A 23709-nucleotide genomic window follows, 5' to 3' on the forward strand; every position below is an offset into this window, starting at 1 on the left:
TTATTGAGCCCTTATTATGCGTCGGGCACAATGTTAAGTGTTTTTTAGATTTGTCTGTTAATCCTTCCGCCAGCCCTGCCAGGCAGTGATAATCATCTCCAATTCAAAGATGAGAAATATGAAACAAAAAGTTAAGTCACTGGGATAGGATTCCACATACACAGAATAATAGTTTCGAAGTTCGAACCCACGTTGGTCCTATTTAAATGACCACTGTGCTAAACTGTAAGTAGGACAATGCACAAGTTAAATATAAGCAACAAAATTCACCCCAATCCCAGCCCTCAGCAGTCTTGCCAGAAGTCCCCGCCTCCCCTACCCCCGGGTGCAGCCAAACCCGCCCGCCCCACAGTCCTCAGCCTAGGTGAGCAGCCGCTTCCGCGGGCCTCTCAGAACCCCCAGACACGCCCACCGCTCCGCGGCAGCCAATGGCGCTGGCACGCTCTGATTGGGCGCCTCCAGAGGCGGGGCCAGGCCCAGAGCGGCCCCCGCCGGGTACCGAGTGAAACGGCGGCCTCCGAGCGGCAAATTCACTGTTCGAGGCTAGCGCGGCGGTCACGTGGCGGTTGCGCGGCTGGGCGCGGGGCGACAGATCTACGACTCTGGTCGCGCCGGCGGCAACGTGGGGCAGAGGTGTCTCTAGGCTGGTGCACGGGACCCCGTTTCGGTAGGTGGGCGGCTTCGGGGCCCAGGGCCTCGGTGTCAGCGCCTTCGGGCGGTACTCCCCACCCCCACCCCGGCTCCGAGAAGCCGGAGGAGTTGAGCACCTTGTTGGTGCCTGGGGTGAGGGTCGGACGGCGGCGAGCCGGGAGCGACCGTTTCCTGCCCACAGATCGGGGCAGTAGGGGTGATGGCCTCTCCGTAACACAGCTGCGGAGGCTTAGTGCTCATACAAGTTACCGTTGTCTACTGAGCACTTTTGTCGCTGAGCATTTTAATTTTAACTGCTGCTCTTCACCTCGCTACAGTATCCTCACAATAAAGCTGCACGTCGTGTGCTATCAGGTAGCCCATTTTACAGATGAGGAAGGTGAGGCTGGGAGAGAAGAGTTGCCTGAGGCGCGACCCTGCAGCAGGCAAAATGGCAACAGCCAGGAATTGAACCAAGGCTCTCTGAAGCCTACGCTGTGGATGTGGTCGCTACGCCTTTTAGAGTATACGACCAGATCCCTGCCCGGGAGAGGCTGCGGGGAGGGGTTGCGCCTGTTGTCTGCAATCTGTTACCCCCTGTTCTAGGAGACAAATGTTGCACTGTACGGTTCTTGGCCCAGTGCCCTGTGCTTTGAGATCCTGGAAGTTAAGAGAACCTCGATCAGTTCAGGCCAGCACAAACTTGTGCAATCAATCAGGCAGCTGCGGCACTGGAAACACCCATTTGGGGAACATGCAGAGGAAGTGGGTAATTGTGCTTTTATTTAGAACAGTGTCATGAAAAAGGACTTCGGAACTAGAGGTAAGCCGTAGTTCAGATTCTGACTCTTATTATAGGACCTTGGACCAGTTAGCTCTCTGAGCCTCAGTTTCCTCCATGGTAAAGTAGAGATCACAAAATCTGTGTGTAAGACAGGCATTCATGGGTAGTTTCCTCAGCAGACCCCTGGCTGGTTCCACTTGTGTGACAAAAGCCCAGGGAAGATTTGGAGGTATGGGGAGGCTGGTGACCTTGGCGAGTGAATTCCCTTTACGAGGTCTGTCTCCCTGGGGTTGAGGTGAGGGTCATGCCACAGATGAGTGACATTTCCCCAACAGAGGTATCCAACACTGTAATGGCAGTTAAGGCTCCAGTGAGCTGTGTTCCCCTGGGGTGCTCAGCACGGGTTACTGAGTGGTAACGAAGATGGCCCTAAGGTCACCTGTTTCTTTAGTAACTATCGTAGCTGATAATTTTGGAGTACTACTCTGTGCCTGGCCGTTCTGAGCGTTTTGTCTGGTACCTCATTTAATTCTCATACCCGGCTTCAGAATTGTCACCCTCCTTATGTTACATTGAGGGGACTGAGACATAGAGGTGTCGGTAATTGGGGTTGCTTATTAGAAAGTGGAGAGTGGGCTTGGAACCCAGCAGGCTGGCTCTGTGCTGAGCCCCAGCACTGTTTCCTCAGGTGTGACCTGCACGGTTGGGAAACGGGAGCATCCGATTTCACAGATGGATTGAGAAGCAGCCCAAGACCAAGGTTTCTAGAACACAGTTTGAAACTTGTAAAATATGTACTGTCAAGGTGAAAATCTGTTCTCCCAGCCCTGCTCTGACCCTCGGCCCGTGAGTCTCATCTCCTGAGCCTGTGCTTTAGTCCCCAGGCTTAGCCACAGAGGTGTGATTTCTGACCCTTGACAAATTGAACTTTCAGTGTCAGGGTCTTTGCACTTTGTGTTTGCCCTGCCTGCTGTTTGTTCTCTCCTACCCCAGATCTCATAAGCTTGGCTCCTTTCCACTGTTTAGCTCCCAGCTCAGGCGCAATCCAGGCCCCATCTGAAGAGCGCCCCCCTCGTGTATTGTCCTCATAGCAATCATCATTGCCTGACATTATCTTGTGTATTTCTTGTTTGCCTAGTTATAGTCTGTTTTTCATAAGAGCAGGACCTCTGTCTTGTTGGCCCTAATAGTCTTAGTTCCTAGTTCAGTGCCTGGGACATAGGAGTTGCTCAATAAATATTTGTTGGAGGAATGAATGAATTCAATGTAGGCTGATAGTGGAGTAGAGCTTGTAAATATCAAAGGCTTATTTTCAATTAAACATAGAATTACTATGGATCATATCAAACATAGAATAACTATATGATCCAGCAATTCTACTTCTGGGTATATACCCCAAAGAATAGAAAGCAGGGACTAGATATTTGTACACCCATGTTCGTAGCAGCATTACTCACAATAGCCAAAGGTGGAGGCAACCGAATGTCAGCAATGGATGAAGGGGTAAATAAAATGTGGCATATACATCTAGTGGAATATTATCCAGCCTTAAAAAGGACGGAAATTCTGACACATGCTACAACATGGATGAACTTTGAAGACATTATGCTAAGTGACATAAGCGAGATGCAAAAGGACAAATATTGTGTGATTTCATTTACGTGAGGTACCTGAAATAATAAAATTCATAGGGCTAGAAAGCAGAACAGTTGCCCCCATGTGCTGGGGGAGAGAGGAATGGAGAGTTGTTTAATGGGGACAGAGTTTCATTTTGGGAAGATGAAAAAATTCTGGAGCTGGATGGTGGGGATAGTTTGCGCAACAATGTGAAAGTGTTTAATGCCACCGAATTGTGCACTTAAAAATAGTTAAAATGATAAGTTTTGTGTATATTTTATTACAGTTTTTTTAAAAAGTGAGAGAAGTTAAAGGTATATTGTTTTTCAGGCAACTTCCAGTCCTTAAGAAGAGATGCGAAGTGTGACTTCCGTAAATATAGTATTAGCTAAAAATGGTGACGCTCTCTCTGCACCTTAAAGAGTACAGTCTCAGGATCTTGGTCTTTCTTGTTTTACCAGCTGTCGGGCTTCCCTAAGCCCAGTCAAGCTGACACGTGAATTGACCATCACACTCAGGATCTTGGGCTTTCTTACTGTAATTCAGAATGCCTGGGGATATAACAGATTAAATTGACTTACTAGATATGATAGATTACATCTATAATAGATATAGTTGATTTAATTGAAACAAGACAAAGAATCTTGAACTCTTTGAATGGAGAATTCAGACTTCTTCATGGTTAAAACAAAAATGGTTAAAAAAAAAAAAAAAAAAAAGCTTAATTTGGACTCCAGGAGGGTGTGGATTTAATGAGGGAAAGATTAAGTCCTCCATTTGGGGGCTGACCTGATCCTGAGTGGTAACAGGATGCCGGAGAGAAAACTCCTTCAAGTGGGTGGACGGTGAAAGCAGGGTGCTGGCCTGAGGAGGGGGAGACGCCACACGTACATACTCCCTCCCCGGGGTTAAGAAGTGACTGTGACTCAGAACCAAGGAAAAGATTTACAAGGAGGGCAAAGGGCAGTAGGTTGTTAGCTGAAGTGAAATGAGTGAGAACACAGATGGAGACAGAGACTCTTCTTGTTGCTGAGCAGAGTGGAACCGAATGCCTTTCCCGGGGTGACTGTACATCTGTCTGACTGTCCTCAGAGGAGAAAGGTTCCAAATGGACATTAGTTATTTGTTGGTTGCTGTGTTGCTTGCCACCTTTAAATCCTTTTTAACCTTGACGAGTCGATATTTAAAAGAAGCTTTTCTCTTTGAGATCCTAGGACCAGGAAGCCCATTTTGCCTCTGCGGCTTTTTTTTATGGGCTTACCCCCTGCTGAGGGCGTGAGAGTTGGCCCAGGCAGAGGTCCCTGGGTTGCACTGGCCATGCTTGAGTGCAGAGATCAGCATGGAGAAGCCATGGGCACAGTGCCCAAACCAGTTACACGTCTCTCCCTCCACTTCTGATGGGAATGGGGATGTGGCCGGCCACATGCAAGGCTCTCTGCCTGACCTTGGCAAGGTGACACTGCTGTTGCCTCCAGTGTCCATTGCATTCAAGTACAAGTGCTTCACCTTTGCTTTGCGATTTGCAGGCATGGCTGCATTTCTAATCATGTTGTGCTTATGGTAGAATACTGGGTGCTTTGAAAGCTCCAGTGAGGCATTTCCTGGTTAAAGGTTATTGGTAGTTTCTTTCCAGTAGTAGCTGTGCCAGAGTTTAAGGACGATCACTGTGGTTTGGGACCGTTAGACTATTTTATTGAATGGGTCTATCTGTCTAGCAAATGATACTGCGTATTTGTATAGTAGAAACTACAACCTTCCTGCTTTCCTGCTGTGTTTCCCTTTTACACCACTGCCACACTCATACTTCTGACACCAAGTGTGCGGGGGTTTCCCACACGCCAGCAGTTCTGTGACACCAGCTGGGTGCCCTACAATTCTATTCAATTCTGATACTAACTGGAGGTAACTGTAGCCCCACATGACCGTCCCCCACTTCAGATGCTGTTTGCAAGTAGTAGGTCCCCAGGTTACCCACAACTCTGTCCGACTCGGCTACAAATCACAGGTTCCCAAGACCCCCTCCTAGGGTTCCCTTAATTTGCTAGAGCAGCTCCGGGAACTCAGGGAAATACTTACTATTACCAGATGGTTATAAAGGCTGTGATAAAGGACACAGCTGAACAGACAGATGAAGAGATACACGGGGTGACGTCTGGGGGGAGGTCCCGAGCTCAGGGGCTTCTGTCCCCGTGGAGTTGGGGTGTGTCACCCCCCTGGTTTGTGGTTGTGTTCACCGACCTGGAAGCTCTCCGAACCCCGTGCTGTTGGGATTTTACGGAGCTTCCTCACGTAGGTACGATCGATCATTAACTCCATTTCCAGCCCCCCGCCCCTCTCTGGAGAAATGGGGGCTGCGGCTGACAATTCCAGCTTCTAATCATGGTCTGGTTTCCTGGTGAGCAGCCCCCACCCAGGAGCCACCCAGGGGCCCACCCAGAGTCACCTCGGTAGAACAAGAGATGCTAGTTCTCTTACTAGAGCATGTGATTTGGAGTTTCCAGTCTGACCTTCATGGCCAGCTTGTTATGCAACCTCGGGCTAATTCCTAGTCCTCTTATCACTTAGGAAATCACAAGGGTTTTAGGATAGAGACCAATACGTATTTCTTATTATTTCATAGGACTCTTGGGAAATGGGCTCTCTCCTCATGGTTGGGTCTTTCTCAGCACAGAGGTGGTCTCCTCAGATACGCCCGGCCCAGCGGTGTCGAGTGAGCCCTGCTTGCCCCAGCCCCCCGCTCTGGGCCTTAGCAGCACTTGTCATGGGTGCTCGCTCACAGGCAAGTTGTGAAAGAATTCACGAGGCAGGTAGAAATGAAGAATGAAGACTCATTTAAGGAAGAGAAGGGTCAGCTAGGCAGTCTGCCGGAAACTACTATGTCGAGTCTTAGTTTAATCTGAAGTTTTATATTTTCTAACCAGGATGTAAATTGCTTCCGCCTATAGTGAATTTTCTATTGAGTTTGGCTTTGCCCTTTGGGGTCGGGGAAGGTGCAGTTAAACTTGTCATAACAGCCTTTGCACATGCTCTGTAGATTTAAGTTGGAGCCAGGAGTGGATCCCATAGGATGCAAAACCTCTCCCAAGTCACAGGCCAGCATGCCAGAGTAAACAGAACCACTGAAACTGGTATGCACAGTAAACCTATAGTAAACAGTCATTAAGGTTTGGCAGAAAGGAGGCCAAGAAAAGAGAAAAAACCTTTTTAAAAGTCCCAAGCTAAATTATACTTGTTAAATCGAATTATATCAGAGGTTCCAATCTCAAAATAGAAGATTTAGTGTCGTTATAATCTCGTCTCATCATTTCCCCATCTATGCTCAGCGATGAAAAATCTTTGGAAATTGGGGCAAGGGTCCATCTTCTGTTTCAGAGCTCGGCAGGCGCGTAGAGTTGTCCCACCTGCGACATTGGTGGGGGCCCCGGAAAATCCAGACAGCTCTGTCTAGAAACTGGATGGAGTTGGGGGCTCCAAACTGGGCCTTGGAGCTCTGCCCTCGGGCCAAAGGCCACTCCAGGGTCATCCTCAGGGAGGGGCTGGGAGCCTTGCCTGAGAACCATGTGCAATGTAGTGGACTGGATTCTGAAAGAGACCAGTGCAACCAGCAGGTTAAAGAGGCATAATCCAAATAGAAGTAACGTAAAAATAATAAGGAGGGGAGCTGGAAAAGGTGAGAGAAGGGACCACAACCAGGATCCCTAAGAGTGCAAAGGGGGTCCCAGGTGGGGTGCAATAAAGAGGAAAACAAGAGCTCTTAGGAGAAGAGTAATAATGAGCAGCCCCGGGAGTCTGAAGCTATTAGCACTTACCCGTTCTTGCCAAGGGAGAGCGACTTCCTTGTTTGCAGAGGCGCTTTAGGTCTTCAGCTGGCTCACAGGAGCAGAAGCAGCAGCCTTCCTTCTGGGGGAGGCCTGTGGAAACTTAAATGAAACAGGTTTGATTGGAGGGAAGGGGACCCAGCTGCTGACTTTCTGCAGCTCAGCAGCAGTTGGGATGCTCGGGAGAACTGCATACGGTCCCTTCTATTTAGGAATTAACTGGACTGTCAAGGGTCCTTTCCCCCTCTAGGCTTCTAACAATACTTGGTCCCGACTTCAGGGGGCGGCGATGTGTAGAGAGGTTGGCCTGGGGGAGGTGCCGGTCCCTGTATTTCCTGAGAGCCCGCTGAACCTCTCAAGTTAATAATATAGAAAATAAGAGAATTGAGGTCAGAATCTACAAGCATAAAGCAATGGGCAGCAATTAGAGCTGGGGCTTAGAGGTCTCCTGACCAAGCTTTCCCCCGGTCGTTTTCAAGGGGCTCTATTGACCTTTACAACTGAGCAGGTTTCAGAGAAAATAGGTCCAGAGTGAGCAGTCGAGATAGAGACAGAATAAATGGCTAATTAACAGGCTTGCCTGCTACGTCAAGGGGCACCTGCAGTGTTGCCCCTGTGATAAGAACAGCTTGGGAGCTGCTGGGAACTTCAGGCCTGTTAATTAATCACAGCCGTTTGTGGGGAAGGGGTTGATCCCAACTCCCTTCAGAGCAGGGGACAATCCCTCCTCCAGTGCCCTTTTAGTCTGCACAGGGAGCACAGCTATTTTGGAAGATTAGCATACTCCTCACTCCGGTGAATCTGGGCTTCTATGTCCAAAGCGGGCTCCTTTACCTGGTGTGTCTCTTCTGGGGTTTCCAGGGTGCTCTGAGGTGGCTTTGGCTTGTCTATTAACTGCAGCAAAATGTCTGGCCTATCTCTGGCCTCGTCTGGTCTCGCTAGTCCTTTCTTTCCTCGTCTTCTCTGTCTCGGTTGTTACAGACATTTAAACCAATTTCTTGGCCTTCTGTAAGATCTGTGCCTTTTCATTAAGATGCAACAATGGGTCAGAATTACTCTACTATCTTGCCAGGTTAGGGAAAACATTAGGCCAAACTTAATGAATTTACTCTAAAATTATCTAGGTTTTTAGTAAAAACACTTAAATTGCTCCTTACTCTGGCTTATATGTGACATGAGACGGGCACATGTAGGCCTAGAATACAGAAGCTTACACAATTATTAGCAAAACCTAGTTCTTACTATTGTGAAGATTTACTTTTCTTTAGTAACCAAGGAACTGATTAGGACAATATAAAACCGAAAATCATTCTGATGACACATAAAATCTTTGCTTTTTAGGCAGAAAACTATTTTATAATATTAGTAGCAGACCAATAGTCTAAGAAATTTGTCCTGTTTAGCAGAGAGACAAAAAAAACTCTACTAGCTTACTTTTGATATTCAAATTTACTTAATCATATTTATGTAGCTTAACTATACATAAAATTCTCTCAAGACTTTTTACAAACCTTCTACAACTTTCCCAGTCCTTCTTAGTTTGTTTCTTCTCACTCATTCAGAAATAACCATCTTTAGGACAAACTGCTTGCTTTCAGTTCCCTCAAAAATGAATTTCCATACCTTATGCCTTCCTTGAAAACACAATTTCTTTTCATATTAATTAGAATCCATAACCTTCAGAATTTTTACTGCCAATCAAAAGCAAGCAATTAGCACTTCCATTGGCAAATCCAGGAATATATTTTGCAAACTTCAAAAGCATAGGCTTTTGTAATAAAATACAAGATATATTTACTAACATCTCAATTTATCTTTTAATGTTCCTGTGACAAGAAGCCAGAAATAGATGAACTCAGACGCATCTAATTATGTCAGCATTTCATTGTCATCATTTAACACAACTTAGCAAACTAAAGTCTTAAGTTACCAACAAATGCTGGGAAATCACATCCAAGCATCCACATTGTGTAATTAATACTGAAAAGTTTCATTTAAAACCTTATTTGAGTTACTTCTTATTAGTTCTTAACTCTATGAGATTTTAAAGTTAATTGTCCAAGCTATTTTCTTGACAAATTTTGTAACAGAGGTAACATGAATTTATTTTAAAAGTAATGCCAGGATGCCGGCGCTCTGGGAGGACGGCGGACCCCTGGCCAAAGGCCATCTCCCTTATAATGAGTCCCACTGTGGGTGGTCCCTGCAGGACTTAGAACTGGACCGTGGAGTAAGGAGGAGGGGTCACAGGAGACAGGGAAAGGGATGGGGCGGGAGAATGGGAGGGAGAGGAAGGGGGTGCTGAAGCCTGGGGAGGAGGAAAGTCTGTCTCCGCCATGGGGGGCACAGGAAAAGAGAGGACCGTCAAGGAGGTCGGGGGAGGTAGACTGAGGAAACTTAGCCAAGCACAGGCAGCATTGTTTCTGGTGGTCTGGATCTTGACTTAGGGCCATTAAGGCTTGTTCATAGGGGGCCTCGGACCATTTTTGTAGCCACAGGCAGAAGAGGTCTAGTTGCATGGTGTTAAAGTTACGAGTTCTGTTGGCCGGCCAGACTTCCTGATTATCTACCAAGTTTCCCCGAAAATAAGACCGAGCCGGACCATCAGCTCCAATGCGTCTTTTGGAGCAAAAATTAATGTAAGACCCGGTATTATGTTATGTTATATTATGTTAAAGACCCGGTCTTATATTATAGTAAAATAAGGCCGGGTCTTATATTAATTTTTGCTTCAAAAGACGCATTAGAGCTGATGGCCTAGCTAGGTCTTATTTTCGGGGGAACACAGTAGCTTATATTGTGGCCAGGCACCATTACAGAAAAAAACTATTAGAGAGGTCGAATTTTGTCCAATTCTTAAGAAGTCAGCCAAGAGGAGAGTCTTGGGAAATAGAGGGGATACCTCCCGTGAATGAAGGGCCAGTAGTTTGTGATAGCTGGGCAGGAGCTTGAGGGCATTGCCCACCCAATCTCCGAAGGGTTCCTCCAACTCGGTTATGGACTTAACTGGTGCTTTACCGTGCACCCGAGAGGGCGTGAACTAGAGAAACTGACTGACCGTTGGCTACAAGGGCGTCCCCTGCAGTACTAAAGTCGTGGGTGGTGGACCCGGCCCGGCGCCCCACGGCTGTCCCCAGGTGTATCCACTTAACGACTGACATTCTGAGGAGTCACTGCAGGTGCTTCCCTGAAAGATCGGATAAAAGGCGAAAGTAGAAGCGACAGGGAGCGAGAGAGAAATGGGAGTCTCACACCACTCAGCCTTGGGAGGCCCCTTTGGAGAACAGGTCGGGCTTTCCATTCCACTGGAGAGCAGCCCCCTCCAGGAACCATCAGTTCCCGCCTAACCAATGGGGGATCTGAGAGAGACTCCTGAAAGGGAGAGGAAGGAGACCTACTAGTGCGTGTGGGTTCGCCCTGGATGAGCTGCCACTGCGCACTGCGCCACACGTTGCAGAGTAGGTCTCAGAGGGGATAGAGCCACCGGGGAAGAACTCTGGTGGGGACAGGAGACAGCCGGTCCCCACATGGGCCACCATATGTCATGGCTGCTTGCTTGTGGGTTGTGAAAGAATTCATGAGGGAGATAGAAATACAGAAGGAAGATTTATTAAAGTAAGAGAAGGATCGGCTGGGCAGAGTCTGCTGGAAACTACTACGTCGAGAATTGTTTCGTCTGAAGTTTTATATTTTCTAACCAGGATGTAAATTGTTTCGGCCTGTAGTGGAATTTTCTTTTGAGTTCAGCTTTGCCCGTTGGGGTGGGGGAAGGTGCAGTTAAACTTGTCATAACAGCCTTTGCACATGCTCTGTAGATTTAAGTTGGAGCCAGGAGTGGATCCCATAGGATGCAAAACCTCTCCCAAGTCACAGGCCAGCACTGGGCTGAAGTAAACAGAACCTTTGAAACTAATATGCATACCATGTTTCCCCAAAAATAAAAGCTAGCCTAGCTGGACCATCAGCTCTAATGCGTCTTTCGGAGCAAAAATTAATATAAGACCCGGTATTACATTATATTATATACGGTCTTATATTAAAATAAGACCGGGTCTTATATTAAAATAAGACCGGGTCTTATATTATTTTTTGCTCCAAAAGACGCATTAGAGCTGATGGTCCGGCTAGGTCTTATTTTCGGGGAAATATGGTAGTAAACGTATAGTAAACAGTCATTAAGGATCTGGCAGAAAGGAGGCCAAGAAAACAGAAAAAACCTTTTAAAAAGTCCCAAGCTAAATTACACTTGTTAAGTTGAATTATGCCAGAGAGCTAAATCTCAAAATAGAAGATGTAGTGCCCCCGTTACAATCCCCCGTCTCATCACTGTCCTCGTTTTGTCCTTGTGCATTTAGCGCACTTGTTTGTGTGCTGCTCATCTTCCCTGTGAGGGAAGCCCGGGAAGGCGGGCCGCAGTCTGTCACGGTCACCGCTGCATTTCCAGCAGCAATGCCATAGCCGACACAGAGAAGGTCCTCAATAAATAGTTGTCGAATAAATGAATTTTAGCTGAAAATTTACCAAATTAATGGAAAAGTACTGAAAAGCTGCCAACTGTTGACTAAGGGAGGTTAGTTCCTGTAAGTGTTGAAGTGAAACTTTGCGCCATGGGAGATGCCACTGATCACAAACTCTGGTTCTTCGTAGAAACATGTGAAGGATTTTCCAGGATTTTAATGGGATGCAATTTTCTGATGAAAAATATAGACACAAATCTGACCTAGTAATTCTTTTTTTTAATTAAAGTTTATTGGGGTGACACTTGTTAGTAAAATTACATTGGTTTCAGGTGTACAATTCTGTATTACATCATCTATAAATCCTATTGTGTGTTCACCACCCAGAGTCAGTTCTCCTTCCATCACCATGTATTTGACCCCATTTACCCTCTTCTAGAACCTCCCCTCCCGCCTTAGCCTCTGGTAACCACTAAACTATTGTCTGTGTCTATGAGTTTTTGTTTCTTCATTCGTTTGTCTTGTTATTTTATTGTTTTCAATTTTATACACCACATATCAGTGAAATCATATTGTTCTCTGCTTTTTCTGTCTGACTTGTTTCGCTCAGCATTACACTCTCAAGATCCATCCATGTTGTCACAAATGTTCCTATATCATCTTTTCTTTCCGCCGAATAGTATTCCATTGTGTACATATACCACAACTTCTTTATCCATTCATCTATCGAAGGACATTTTGGTTGTTTCCATGTCTTGGCCACCATAAATAAAGCTGCAATGAACATTGGAGCACACGTGTCTTTATGTATAAATGTTTTCAGATTTTTTGGGTAGATACCCAGGAGTGGGATTGCTGGGTCATATGGTAATTCTATTCATAATTTTTTGAGGAACCTCCACGCTGCCTTCCATAACGGCTGCACCAGTCTGCATTCCCACCAACAGTGTATGAGGGTTCCTTTTTCTCCACAGCCTCTCCAGCACTTGTCACTATTGGTCTTGTTGATGATAGCCATTCTAACTGGGGTGAGGTGATAGCTCATTGTGGTTTTTATTGGCATTTCTCTGATGATTAGTGATGTTGAGCATTTTTTCATACGTCTTATTGGCCATTTGTATGTCCTCTTTGGAGAAACTGACCTTGTGATTCTTACAGTGGGATTTGTTTTGAGGCAAGGGAGTGCTTTAACTTGCAGTTTCTACAGGAACCCTACCGGGCACCTAGAGCATGGGGTTTGGAGTTTCCAGTCTGACCTTCATGGCCACCTTGCTGTGCAACCATGGGTTAAGATGCTTTACTTCTCTGACCCTCATTTTCATTACTTGAAAAATGGAAAAAATAACACTTAATTCAGCAATTCATTTGTTCAGTCATTTGGCAAATATTACTTCGTGTATGGCCATGCTGGATTCTGTGGATTCAAAAAAATTAAAAGAACATAGGCTTTGCCTTCAAGGAAGTTTGGGGGAGAAAAGCCATAACCAGGAAAAGGTCAGCTGGGAGGACGCTGCGCAGGGCTGTCTGTCTGCCGAGTCGGCTTCAAAGGGAACCGGGGTAGTTCTCATTACTAACAGGATAACAAACTGACATCCTAGTTCAGAAAGGACCCAGAAGTTCCACACAGTGGTTTTGCAGAAGAATATCTTCATGTTTACCAAGCCGTTCTGAGGGAAATGCTCAAAAAATAATGTCAGTACTTTAGCAACTCAGAGAACTAACAGGTTGCAAATGAGCTTTGACTAAATTTAATGTTGGAAGTTCTTCCTCTTCCAGGCAACTTTTGAAGCAGTGCAATGGCAACCCCAGTCAGCGGGTCTCACAAGGATGGCGACCTGTGGCCCTCGCATGAGAAAATGATGGTGCAGCCCCTGAAAGACAGCGACATTGAGGTGAGGGGTGTGGGGTCTTCACAGTCTTCTTAAACTGGAGTCTCTTGCTTACTCTCTAGTTAGAATCATAAATGAACTTTATTCGGAACAGCCTTGCAATTAGTATAAGAGTGCGGATTTTAGAGACAGTAGCTGACAAAGTGCTAAAAGGCCTTCCAGGGTAAATTTTAAATATTTCTGAATTTCTACAAAGAGCAGAGCGAGCACTGTGCTGTCTGCTCTGGGGCAAAGGGGAGGGGGCCGGGTCGCTGAGCATTAACCCCAGTTCAGAGGAGTACATCTAGACACTGAGAAGCATCTTTTATTTATGTATCTTTATAGCAGCTTTATACATGAGGTAGCATTCACTAACCATACAAATCATTTATTTAAAGTGCACAACTCATTGGTTTTTAGTGTTTTCACAGTCAATTTTAGAACATTTTTATCCTCCCAAAAGGAAACCTCAAACCCATCAGCAGTTACCCCAGGCCCTGCCAGGCTCCCCAACCCTAGGCAACCTTTGGTCTCCTTACTGTCTCTGTGGTTTACCTAAGCACCTTGGATCTTAAGGAAGAGAAGCAAGAAATAAGGTTCAGGGAGGGGAAAACTTGGTGAAATGTAGGGATAAAAATAACAAGATGGTGTAGAATTAAAAATTAGGTGAGATACTTATTTTAAAGCTCATTTTCTCTTTAATTATTTAGTTTTCCTTAAGTGGTTGTCTTCTATTAATTCCTTCCCAGATGCTAAAATCTTTGAGGAAGATTTCCTCTATTCCTTAAGAGCTGTGGGAGTCTTGTGAGTTTGGTTATTTGAGTTATGGTCGGCTTCTGAGGGCAAAGTATGGCTGTATACTCGTGGCCCTTCTCTTTCCTGACTTATTGCTTTGATCAGAGCAAAATGTTAAATTAAAGTGAAAGGCCCAAATGTTTTGCATCTGCTTTCTTCTCATCAGGTTTACAACATCATTAAGAAGGAGAGTAACCGGCAGAGGGTTGGATTGGAGCTGATCGCCTCTGAGAATTTCGCCAGCCGGGCAGTTTTGGAGGCCCTAGGCTCTTGCTTAAATAACAAGTACTCTGAGGGGTACCCAGGCCAGAGGTATGTGAATGTTGTCAAGGCCTGCTTCTGACATAGTGATGGGAGGTCCTGAATCAGGATAGAATCCAAACTACGTGGGGATTTCTATTCCGCTCCTGCTCTGACACTCTTCCAATGACCAGTGTGTGACAGATAGCACCTGTGATTTAGCAGCAGGTACACTCAGGGTCCCATTAACAGTCCCTTTGGAGGCTTTCTAGAATAACAGGCCAGTCCATAAGGAATGTGGAGCTGCTGGACTGTCAGCAAGCCTCTAGATAAAAGTCAGTAAGTGCTCCGATGCCATGGGAGGAGGCTGTTGCTGGGGGAGTCATCAGAGCTGTATCAGGAGTCACCTGGACATGAAAACGGAATCTGTTGCCCCGGCAACCGTTTCTGCAATAGGAATGTTGGGTTTACATATGCAACAATTTCAGTCGACTCTTTCACCCTGAGAACCATGAGAAGTTATATTCATTTTTGTTTTTTACAGTCATCGTCAACCAAAGGTAATGATTGCAGAATCTGACATATGTTTTTTTTCACATGTGTACGTTTATGTCCCAGAGAACACAGAGCAAGAAGGGTCACCTTGGAGTTGAACTGGCATTCTATCCTGAGATACCCTGAAGCTCTCTGTTGAAGGGCATTGTCTTTCTCCTGCTGTGAATAACTAACTTTTATGTTGTGCTTCGAAGAGTTTATTGGGTATTTTCACAGCTAACATCTCATTTGATCCTCGTGGTAGCCCTACAGAGAAAGTGGCGCTATGTTCCACATTTTAAAGATGAAGAGCTGAGACTCACTAAAATTCAGTGACTTCTCAAATTTACACACAAGTAGCAGAGCTAGGACTCAAATCCAGATATTTTCAAACTGTGATAGGATAAAAAAATAAATATCTGGTCTTTGTCCCTGGTTTCTTTCACTTGAGCTCCTAAAACCCTTCACATCTATGGTGCTAGGAACGTCTTTTATTAGTCACATGAGCCCTTTGGAGCATCCCTGAGTTTGTATTAAAGAGGTGGCTCGCGGTGGATCCCTAAGCAGCTTCATGTTGGGAGCTGGTGGCTGGAACGAGCAAGGCATGATTGGAGGGCTGGAGACGAGTTAATCAGTGGTCAATGACACCTCATAATAAAACCTCCATAAACCCTAAACTGTGAGGTTTGGAGAGCTCCTCAGTTGGTGAACAATCGAGGTGCTGGGAGGGTGGCACTCTGGAAAGAGCATGGAAGCTCCGAACCTTTTCCCTACACCTTGCCCCATGCACCTCTTCCATTTGGCTGTTTCTGAGTTGTATCCTCTGTAATAAACCAGTAATAGTAAGTAAAGCACTTTCCTGAGTTCTGTGAGTCATTCTAGTGAATTATCAAACCTGAGGGAGTGTTGTGGGAATCCCTGTGTTTGTCAGACAGAAGTGAGGGTAACCTAGGAACCCGTACTTGTGACTGGCCTCTGAAGAGAGGGCATCCTGTGGCACTGAGCACGTAACCTGAGGGTCTGATGCTAACTCTGGGTAGTCAGGTCAGAATTGAATTTAATTGTAGGACAATTGATTGGTGTCAGATTGGTGTCAGATACCCCACACGTTTGGTATCAGAAGTGTTGTGAGTAAAAACCTCTTATCCCCCCTCTTTATTGTGGTAAATATGCATAACATAAAGTTTATAATTTTAACCATTTTAAAGGTACAGTTCAGTGGCATTAAGTACATTCACAATATGGTACAACCATCACCACCATCCATCTCTAGAATTTTTTCATTTTTTAGAAACAAAGGTCTGTACCCATTAAGTCATAACTCCAGCCAACAAGCACATGAAAAGGTGCTCAACATCACTAATAATTAAGGAACTTCAAATTAAAACCACAATGAGCTATCACCTCACACCCATTAGAATGGCCACAGTAAAAAAGAAAAAACAGAAAGCAAGTGTTGGTGAGGATATGGAAAAACTAACCCCTGTGCAACCCCTGCTGTTGGTAGGAATGTAAAATGGTGCAGCCACTGTGGAAAACAGTATGGACGTTCCTCAAAAAAGTAAAAATATAATTACCATGTGACGAAGCAATTCCACTTCTGGGTATATAGCCAATAGATTTCAGAGCAGGGAGTCAGACAGCTTATTTGTACGCCGTGTTCATAGCAGCATTATTCACAATAGACAACAGGTGAGAGCAACCCAAGTGTCCATTGATGGATGAATGGATAAGCAAATGTGGTGTATCCGTATGTATCCATACGATGGAAGGTCCTCTGGCCCCTATAAAAGAAGGAAATCCTGTGACGTGCTGCACAGCAAGGATGAACCTTGAGGACATGATGCTAAATGAAATAAATCAGTCACAAAACGACAAGTACTATATGATTCCACTTATATGAGGTATCGAGAGTAGTGAAAATCATAGAAATGGAAAGTAGAATGACGGTGACTAGGGGCTGGGGAGGAAGAAATGGGAGTTTGATGGGTATAGAGATTCAGTTCTGAGAGATGGAGACGTTCTAGTGCTCTAGCATGGAGTGTGAGTGCACTTACCAGTGTGAGGTACTTAGCACCACTCAACTGGACACTTAAAAATGGTTAATACGATGGTAAGTTTTAGTTACGTGTGTTTACTGTAATAAAAAATATATATGTAAATTTCACTTAAAATTTCTAAAGTTTTTTGTGATTACAAGGCCTAAGTGTTTAAAAATTTCTTCTGTATTGAGTTACTATGATTATTAGTATGTATACAGATAATAAAAAACAAATATATGATCAATTTTGATATTAAATGTAGTTATTAAACGAAAATTTTTTTTATTAGAAATATGAAAAAAAACCAGTAACTCTCTCCCTCTCCCTCCCGAGCCCCTGGTAACCACCATTCCACGTTCTGTCTCCATGAATCTTACTATTCCAGGTACCGTGTTTCCCTGAAAATAAGACCTACCCCGAAAATAAGCCCCCGTTAAGATCGTCAGCCAGACGGACGCATTTAGTACGTTATGACGATGTTCCAGAAGAAGATGACATGACTGTATTTGAATAAATGTAGATTGTTGTACATGAAAAAATAACACATCCCCTGAAAAGAAGCCCTAATGCGTCTTTTGGAACAAAAATTAATGTAAGACCGGTCTTATTTTCGGGGAAACACGATTCCTTACATAAGGGGAATCATACAGTTGTAAGTGGCTTATTTCACTTAGCACGATGCTGATGTCCTCAAGGTTTATCCATGTCGCTTATGTCAGAGTGTCCTTACAGGTGAGGAGACACTTGCTTAACGTAACACAGCTTGGCACTGATGGAAGATGAGTGGTGCTGGGTTCTCCCCAGGTCTCCACTTCCGCTCTCCTGTCCCACCCCCGAGCTCTTTGGCCTCTGTACTGAGCACAGAGGTTTGGGCCTAAAGCTCCTGCTTTCCTTACCACAGGTACTATGGCGGGACTGAGTTTGTCGATGAGCTGGAGATCCTCTGTCAGAAACGAGCGCTGCAGGTCTATGATCTGGACCCCCAGTGCTGGGGGGTCAACGTCCAGCCATATTCAGGTAATGACCACTTCCAGACAGGCCTGGAGCCGTCTCCTGGGGATGACATTCACAGAGAAGGGCCCTAAAAAAGGACGGCCCCTAACAAAAGTTACAAATAGCTAAACTCTCCAGGTGTGTGTTTCCCCATCGCCCTTGGCTCTCAGCTGTGCTCGCCCCGGCAGTGCCCTATCTCTGAACATCCCCCTCGCTTCCCCCCAAGGGGACTGGTGCAGGGGATCCCCTGGGGGCTGGGGGAATGCATAATGGCGGCCAGGCCTGTTCTGGCCACATCTGGTTGATGGCTTAGTGCCCAAGCTCGCGGTCCTGCTTGGTGCCTCATGGACAGAAGCAATGGTGTCTCCTCTGGCCTGTCCGGTCCAGGTTCCCCTGCCAACTTCGCAGTGTACACCGCCCTGGTGGAACCCCACGGGCGCATCATGGGTCTGGACCTGCCCGATGGAGGCCACCTGACCCATGGCTTCATGACAGACAAGAAGAAAATCTCGGCTACATCCATCTTTTTTGAATCTATGCCCTATAAGGTAAGAGTGCCTCTTTTCTCCATAGCTCCAGTGTTTGGCTACATCTATAGAAATAAATCTTGTTCACGTGGCACTAGAGGAAATTCCCATCTTTCACCATCTGTCATTTCCCTGCTTGGGGACTCCTCAGGCTTACAGGGCAGGCTGGGGACAGTTGGAATGGAGACCAAGGGGCTGAGGTGAGGAACAGGGAGGTGGGTGGAGGAGGCTGGAGGAGGTTCCAGCTGCAGCAGGGGTGCTGGCTGCTCCAGAACTAGGGGCAGCGACACCTGGGATGACTCCTAGCAACCAGGTCGGCCATGGCCGGACCCCTAGTGACAACAGCTGCATCCCTGGACCCAGCGCTGATGCACCGTCAGCATCTGGTCAGCCCTCCACAGTCCAGTCAACCAGGCCATGTGCCCATCATGGGACCAGCAATTATTTATGGGGACCCTTGTCATTATAAACAATTCGGTTAAAAAGATTCATGTGAGATTCATGAGCTCATGGGGGGCATAGTGACTTACCTATAAAGAGGATTAGAGGGATGGGTAAAAAAGAGGTAACTTGCATACTTCTTTTGGTGTAGACTGTGCACATGGTGATTCTTCCTCGTATCCAGGAACCATCTCGTGGTGTTTACTGTCACATGGGCCACTCCTCGTTTCAGATGTCCTACCACGAGCAAAGCGAGCCATGCATCACTATGCTGGGTTGCATATCAGACACATAGTTTGATTCCTTTGAGAAAATCAAGCCAGCGCTCTCTTGGCATTCTGTAGTCATTGTCGCATGTCCTGGATTGTTGCTGTTTTTATTTGTTATATTAGCTTTTGTCTCAGTTCTGGTAATTACACATATACCTTTTGTGCAAATGACATTGCATTGCTTTTCATGGAAAGCCTTTGTACTTCCAGTCACAGGTATCCGCCTTGGTCAGCGCTGACCTTGAACCTGGATTTTGAAACATAGCAGTAGTAGCAGTGTTTTCTGTCTTTGCACTTAGAACACAAGCCGGTTACTACAGTTTCTTTCACCATGGAAAGAATGGTAGCAGAGTAATCACCGACTTGTTTTCTGATGTTAGATGAGGTCTCAGGGAGCCTCATGCTTTTTAGCCCAATGTCCGCTGTTACTGAAGTGTCTTCCAGGCATTAGCAAGCTCGGAACTGCACCCCCGTCCCCGCTAGCCACCCCGTGCTTGACACACACTGTGCAGGCTGCAGACCTGTGGGCACACTAGGAAGGCCCACGCAGCGGTGGGCCTGCCGGCGGTGCAGAATGGCAGGGACAGGGACGCTGGCCAGTGTGGGCAGCAGGAGGCACAGCTCAGCCGATGGAGGGCACCAGCCTTTATGGGCAGGGAGGGAGACAGAGACCTGACTGGCCTCCTGCAGCAGCCCCTCCGCTGCCTCCCTGCCCAGCCTTCCTGGCCCCTGCCCTCCGTGGGACGTCTTCCACCTTCTAGGAACAGCCCCACACAGAGCTAGGATTTCCTCTCTCTGGAGAAACAGCAACGTGAACTCTCTGTCGCTCGCCCTCTGCTGGTTCTAAGCGCCCCTAAGAGGAGGGGCTGCTTCCTTCCTGTCCAGGGCTCTGGCCCCAGCACAGTTTCTCACACATGCCTATGAATTCTCCCAGGCGCTACTTTATCGTTGAATTTTCAAGATTAAAAAAAGGAAAAAACTTAACAAAAAAAACCCCCACAAGTTTCAAAAGCAAAATGTGGAGGGAGAGAGCAGCAACAGATTTTTGGGTAATTATGTCTTGAAACATTTTTTTTTAGAATTATGTCCATTTTTTTACCGTGGTATCAGCTGTTGATTTTTCATTAAGATAACAGTTTCTTTGCTGAGTTCAGGTGACTGAGAAAAAATCAGCTACATATTTAAAACCACAAATTGTCCTTCAGCCTGTCTTTCCAGATGATGTCTCAGTTCCCATAAGCTTGCACATGAGCTTCTGTAATTATGTTGAATTGAAAGCACTGTTTTTATTTGGCCAGGAAGGAAGCAGCCCCTCCTCTTAGGGGCGCTTAGAACCAGCAGAGGGCGAGCGACAGAGAGTTCACGTTGGTGTTTCTCCAGAGAGAGGAAATCCTAGCTCTGTGTCGGGGTGTTACCAGAAGGTGCAAGAAGGTCCCATGGAGGGCGGGGGCCAGAAAGGCTGGGCAGGGAGGCAGCTGGTGGGCAGCGGAGGGGCTGCTGCAGGAGGCCAGTCAGGTCTGGGGGCTGGGGGCTTCAGCACAGGAAGTTTCTCACCACCTCCTCCCGAGAGGGCTGCCATGCCCCACACCCCTAAATCTTTCCTCCAGTAACTCCCTTTGATTATTTTTACTTACCTTTAGCAGAAATGCTTTAACACAACTTGAATAAACTGACTTAGTAAGAAATGTGTTGCTACAAAAGAAAAAAAGTTTCTTTGCGTGTAGATGGATCCACAATGGAATTGATTTCTGTGTGTGGTGGAGGGAGGCGTCTGGATGACGGTTTTTCCATGTGGATATCTAGTTGACCTAGTGCCATTTACTGGAAAATTAAACGTTCCCTGCAGTGCCACCGCCGTCATCGATCAGATGGCCACCTGTCACTAGGGGTTCTGTTTGCTGGCTCTCTTCTGACCTGTCAGCTTGTCCATCCACAAGCGCACACTGCCTTCGGTAGTGTAACTGCTTAAATGTTTTTCAATTTCTCTCAATAATGTTTTGTGTAGAGGTCTTACACATCTTTTGTTAGAGATTTTATGGCTTTTGAAAGTAATGATATAATTTTTAAAATTTCATTTTCTATATTTTGCTGCTTGTATATGTGACTGTAATTGAGTTTTGGTTTCCAACGCTCTATCCAGTGATCTTGCTAAATTCAGTTACTAACTCTAATAGCTTGCCTGTGGAGTTTGGATTTTCTAGGTCCATAATCGCGGTGTCTCTGAGTTATGTCAGCTGCTGTGTTTTCTAATCCTTACGCCTTTATTTCTCTTTCTGGCCTCATTGTACCTGGATGAGAAAGTGGTGCTGACAGGCACTGTGTGTCATTCCTGCAGGGAAGTGTCCCCGCGCCTGCGCGCTGTGGTGCATGCGTGTCACTCTCCTTCTGCAGTGGCCTCGGGTTCCTTCTCCTGTCGGGAGAGCCCAGTTTCCCCCGGGGCCCTCAGGGCATCGCCGTGTGTGCGTAGCCATACTTGGTGGTCTGTACCCCTTGCGCGGGCCGAATACTCGGTAGGCCACCTCTCCCTCAAGTCCTGGCCTGGGACACCTTCCTGGTTTGCACGGCAGAGGGGAGCTAACAGCTGTGGGCAGGTGGGGAAAGTCACGTTGTCCTTGACAGCTGGCGCCAGTTTGGGCGGGAGGGCAGGCTGGAGGGAGCAGTGCGAGCCCGCTGTCTCCATGACACTCCACAGGTGAACCCGGAGACTGGCTACATCAACTACGACCAACTGGAGGAAAACGCCCGCCTCTTCCGCCCGAAGCTGATTATCGCAGGTGATGAGCTGGACAGACAGCAACTGCATTAGCCGATTCCAGGCCTCTTGCAAAGCGAAGAAGTGACAGCTCCCCAGCTTGCCCTTGCTCCCTGCTTAGCTTCTGCCTTGGATAGCTGAGCTTCTTGGGTCTAAGTATATTCTTTTCTTTCAGGACAAATGTCCATGTTTGCCACCATTAGGTAGAGTAATTCTACTAGGTAGAATAAGATCTGAGGTTGTTCTCAGAGAAGCATCTAGAAATAATCCCTAACTGATTGGGGGTAATAACAGCCGGGGGCCACCCCAACCACCATGACATTGAAGAGGCAGAGATCAGAGTGGTTGCCTTTGGCACAAGATGTTTTTCGAGAACATTCTTTTCTGTTGTCAGATTTTAGAAGGAGAAATCTCCAAGCTTTCAAATATGCATATCCAGAGGCCACTTTGCAGCCAACTCTCAGCTGGCCATGGGTGTCTCTGACTATGCGGTGTCACCTTGGCCATCTTAGGAACCAGCTGCTACTCCCGAAACCTGGACTACGCTCGACTGCGGAAGATCGCTGATGACAATGGGGCGTATCTCATGGCTGACATGGCGCACATCAGCGGGCTGGTAGCGGCAGGCATGGTGCCCTCGCCCTTCGAACACTGCCACGTGGTGTCCACCACCACCCACAAAACCCTGAGAGGCTGCCGAGCCGGCATGATCTTCTACAGGAGAGGTGAGCTCGCGCGTGGGGTCCGGGCGCCGCTGGGTCTGCCTTTCTCTGGGGGTTTGCATTCGGCTTAGGAAGCTGGGGGAAACTGAGCTGGGATCCCTTGAAGCTATTAGTGTCCCTTAAAGAGTTCCATGGGAGGGGACAGTGACAGGCCCTATAGAAGGGATCTCGAAAAAAGCCCTGAGCGTACATAGCTCGCCCGGTCCTGGGAAAGGAGAAGCGTTGTTCTGGGTGCGAGCACCCTTGGCTCAACTCATCCTCTTCTCGAGGTGGGTGTGAGTGACAGGAAGGTGTGTGTGTCTGGCCGGGGCTGCAGGGGGCCTCACGGCGTAGCAGTGTTGTGGTGACTTACTGTAGTCTAGGTGTGGCTCCTGGAGAAAGACCTACAGCGATTAAACCGTGAGATGCTGATGTGTAAATCCTAGCCCCCGTTTTGTCATTTTAGTAAGGAATGTCTCGTGCTCGTAATGAGACGCTTAGCGCCCACATGAGGTGCGCCCCTCATTCTGCAGTTCCCATTCCAGAGAAAGCCAGAGCAGCAACCAGGCCATCACGCAGCCCTCGGGACCTGGCGCACGAGCCTGGCATCGGCAGAGAAAGCTGCCCTCTGCTGACTGGCTTTCCCAGCCCCTGGCCGGGCTGCTCACACCATGTGCCTACTCGAAGCCTCCACACTCCTCTGAGGTCCTTCTTCAGTTGTGTTTTAACGTTTCTGAGGCAGGTGGCCATTCCCACCTGCCTGGAAGACGTTTGTTTTTCCCACTGTATGTTGGTGTGATTTGTTTGACCCAGCCAGCTGCAACGCATCCTGGCTCGGCCCCATACTTGCTGTGTGATCTTGGGCTAATTGTGCAACCTCTCTGTACCTCATTTTCTTAACTCCATAGTGATCTTAACAGTACCAGTCCGTTTGGATTGCTGTTGTGAGGATTAACGAATGAGTTTAGGTAAAGTGCTTAGAGCAGTTCTGGCTCGGAAAAAGCTCTGTGGAAACAGTAGTTATTACTGATTATCAACTTTTTCTCTGAAAGGAACCCTATTCCCACATGAGTCTTGTCTCCCTCCAAGTAATCACCTTGGAAGACCGCCCCCTGGTACTTTAAGGAAATATGCCCAAGGCATACTTGTTGTTACAGTCTCAGTGGAGGGAAAATGTTCATCTTTTCCTTTCATCTGAAAGGGTGGTCCGCCCCCCTCTGGAAGCAACCGCCCTCTCTGCC

At 46.8% G+C, this 23709-nt stretch overlaps 1 protein-coding gene across 3 annotated transcripts in view; it reads left to right on the forward strand.

The window, feature by feature from the left end:
* Nucleotides 1-481: 481 nt before the first annotated feature.
* SHMT1 (serine hydroxymethyltransferase 1) overlaps nt 482-23709 on the forward strand; it is a 29306-nt gene continuing 6078 nt past the window's right edge. The window contains exons 1-7 of one of the 3 annotated variants that reach the window (XM_019753767.3): nt 482-667; nt 13083-13198; nt 14136-14281; nt 17687-17802; nt 18166-18326; nt 21708-21789; nt 22280-22492. In XM_019753767.3, the coding sequence (XP_019609326.1) occupies nt 13103-13198; nt 14136-14281; nt 17687-17802; nt 18166-18326; nt 21708-21789; nt 22280-22492 (814 nt within the window). In that variant the 5' untranslated portion in view covers nt 482-667; nt 13083-13102. Of the gene's footprint in view, nt 668-1322; nt 1454-2102; nt 2175-13082; nt 13199-14135; nt 14282-17686; nt 17803-18165; nt 18327-21707; nt 21790-22279; nt 22493-23709 lie in introns of those variants that run through there. The other 2 variants (XM_019753768.3, XM_074320601.2) reach the window with 2 other exon arrangements.

This window comes from Rhinolophus sinicus, chromosome 12 (assembly GCF_057876585.1).
Source record: "Rhinolophus sinicus isolate RSI-liver-muscle chromosome 12, RSI-T2T, whole genome shotgun sequence".
In the NCBI taxonomy this organism is placed as follows: Eukaryota; Metazoa; Chordata; class Mammalia; order Chiroptera; family Rhinolophidae; genus Rhinolophus; species Rhinolophus sinicus.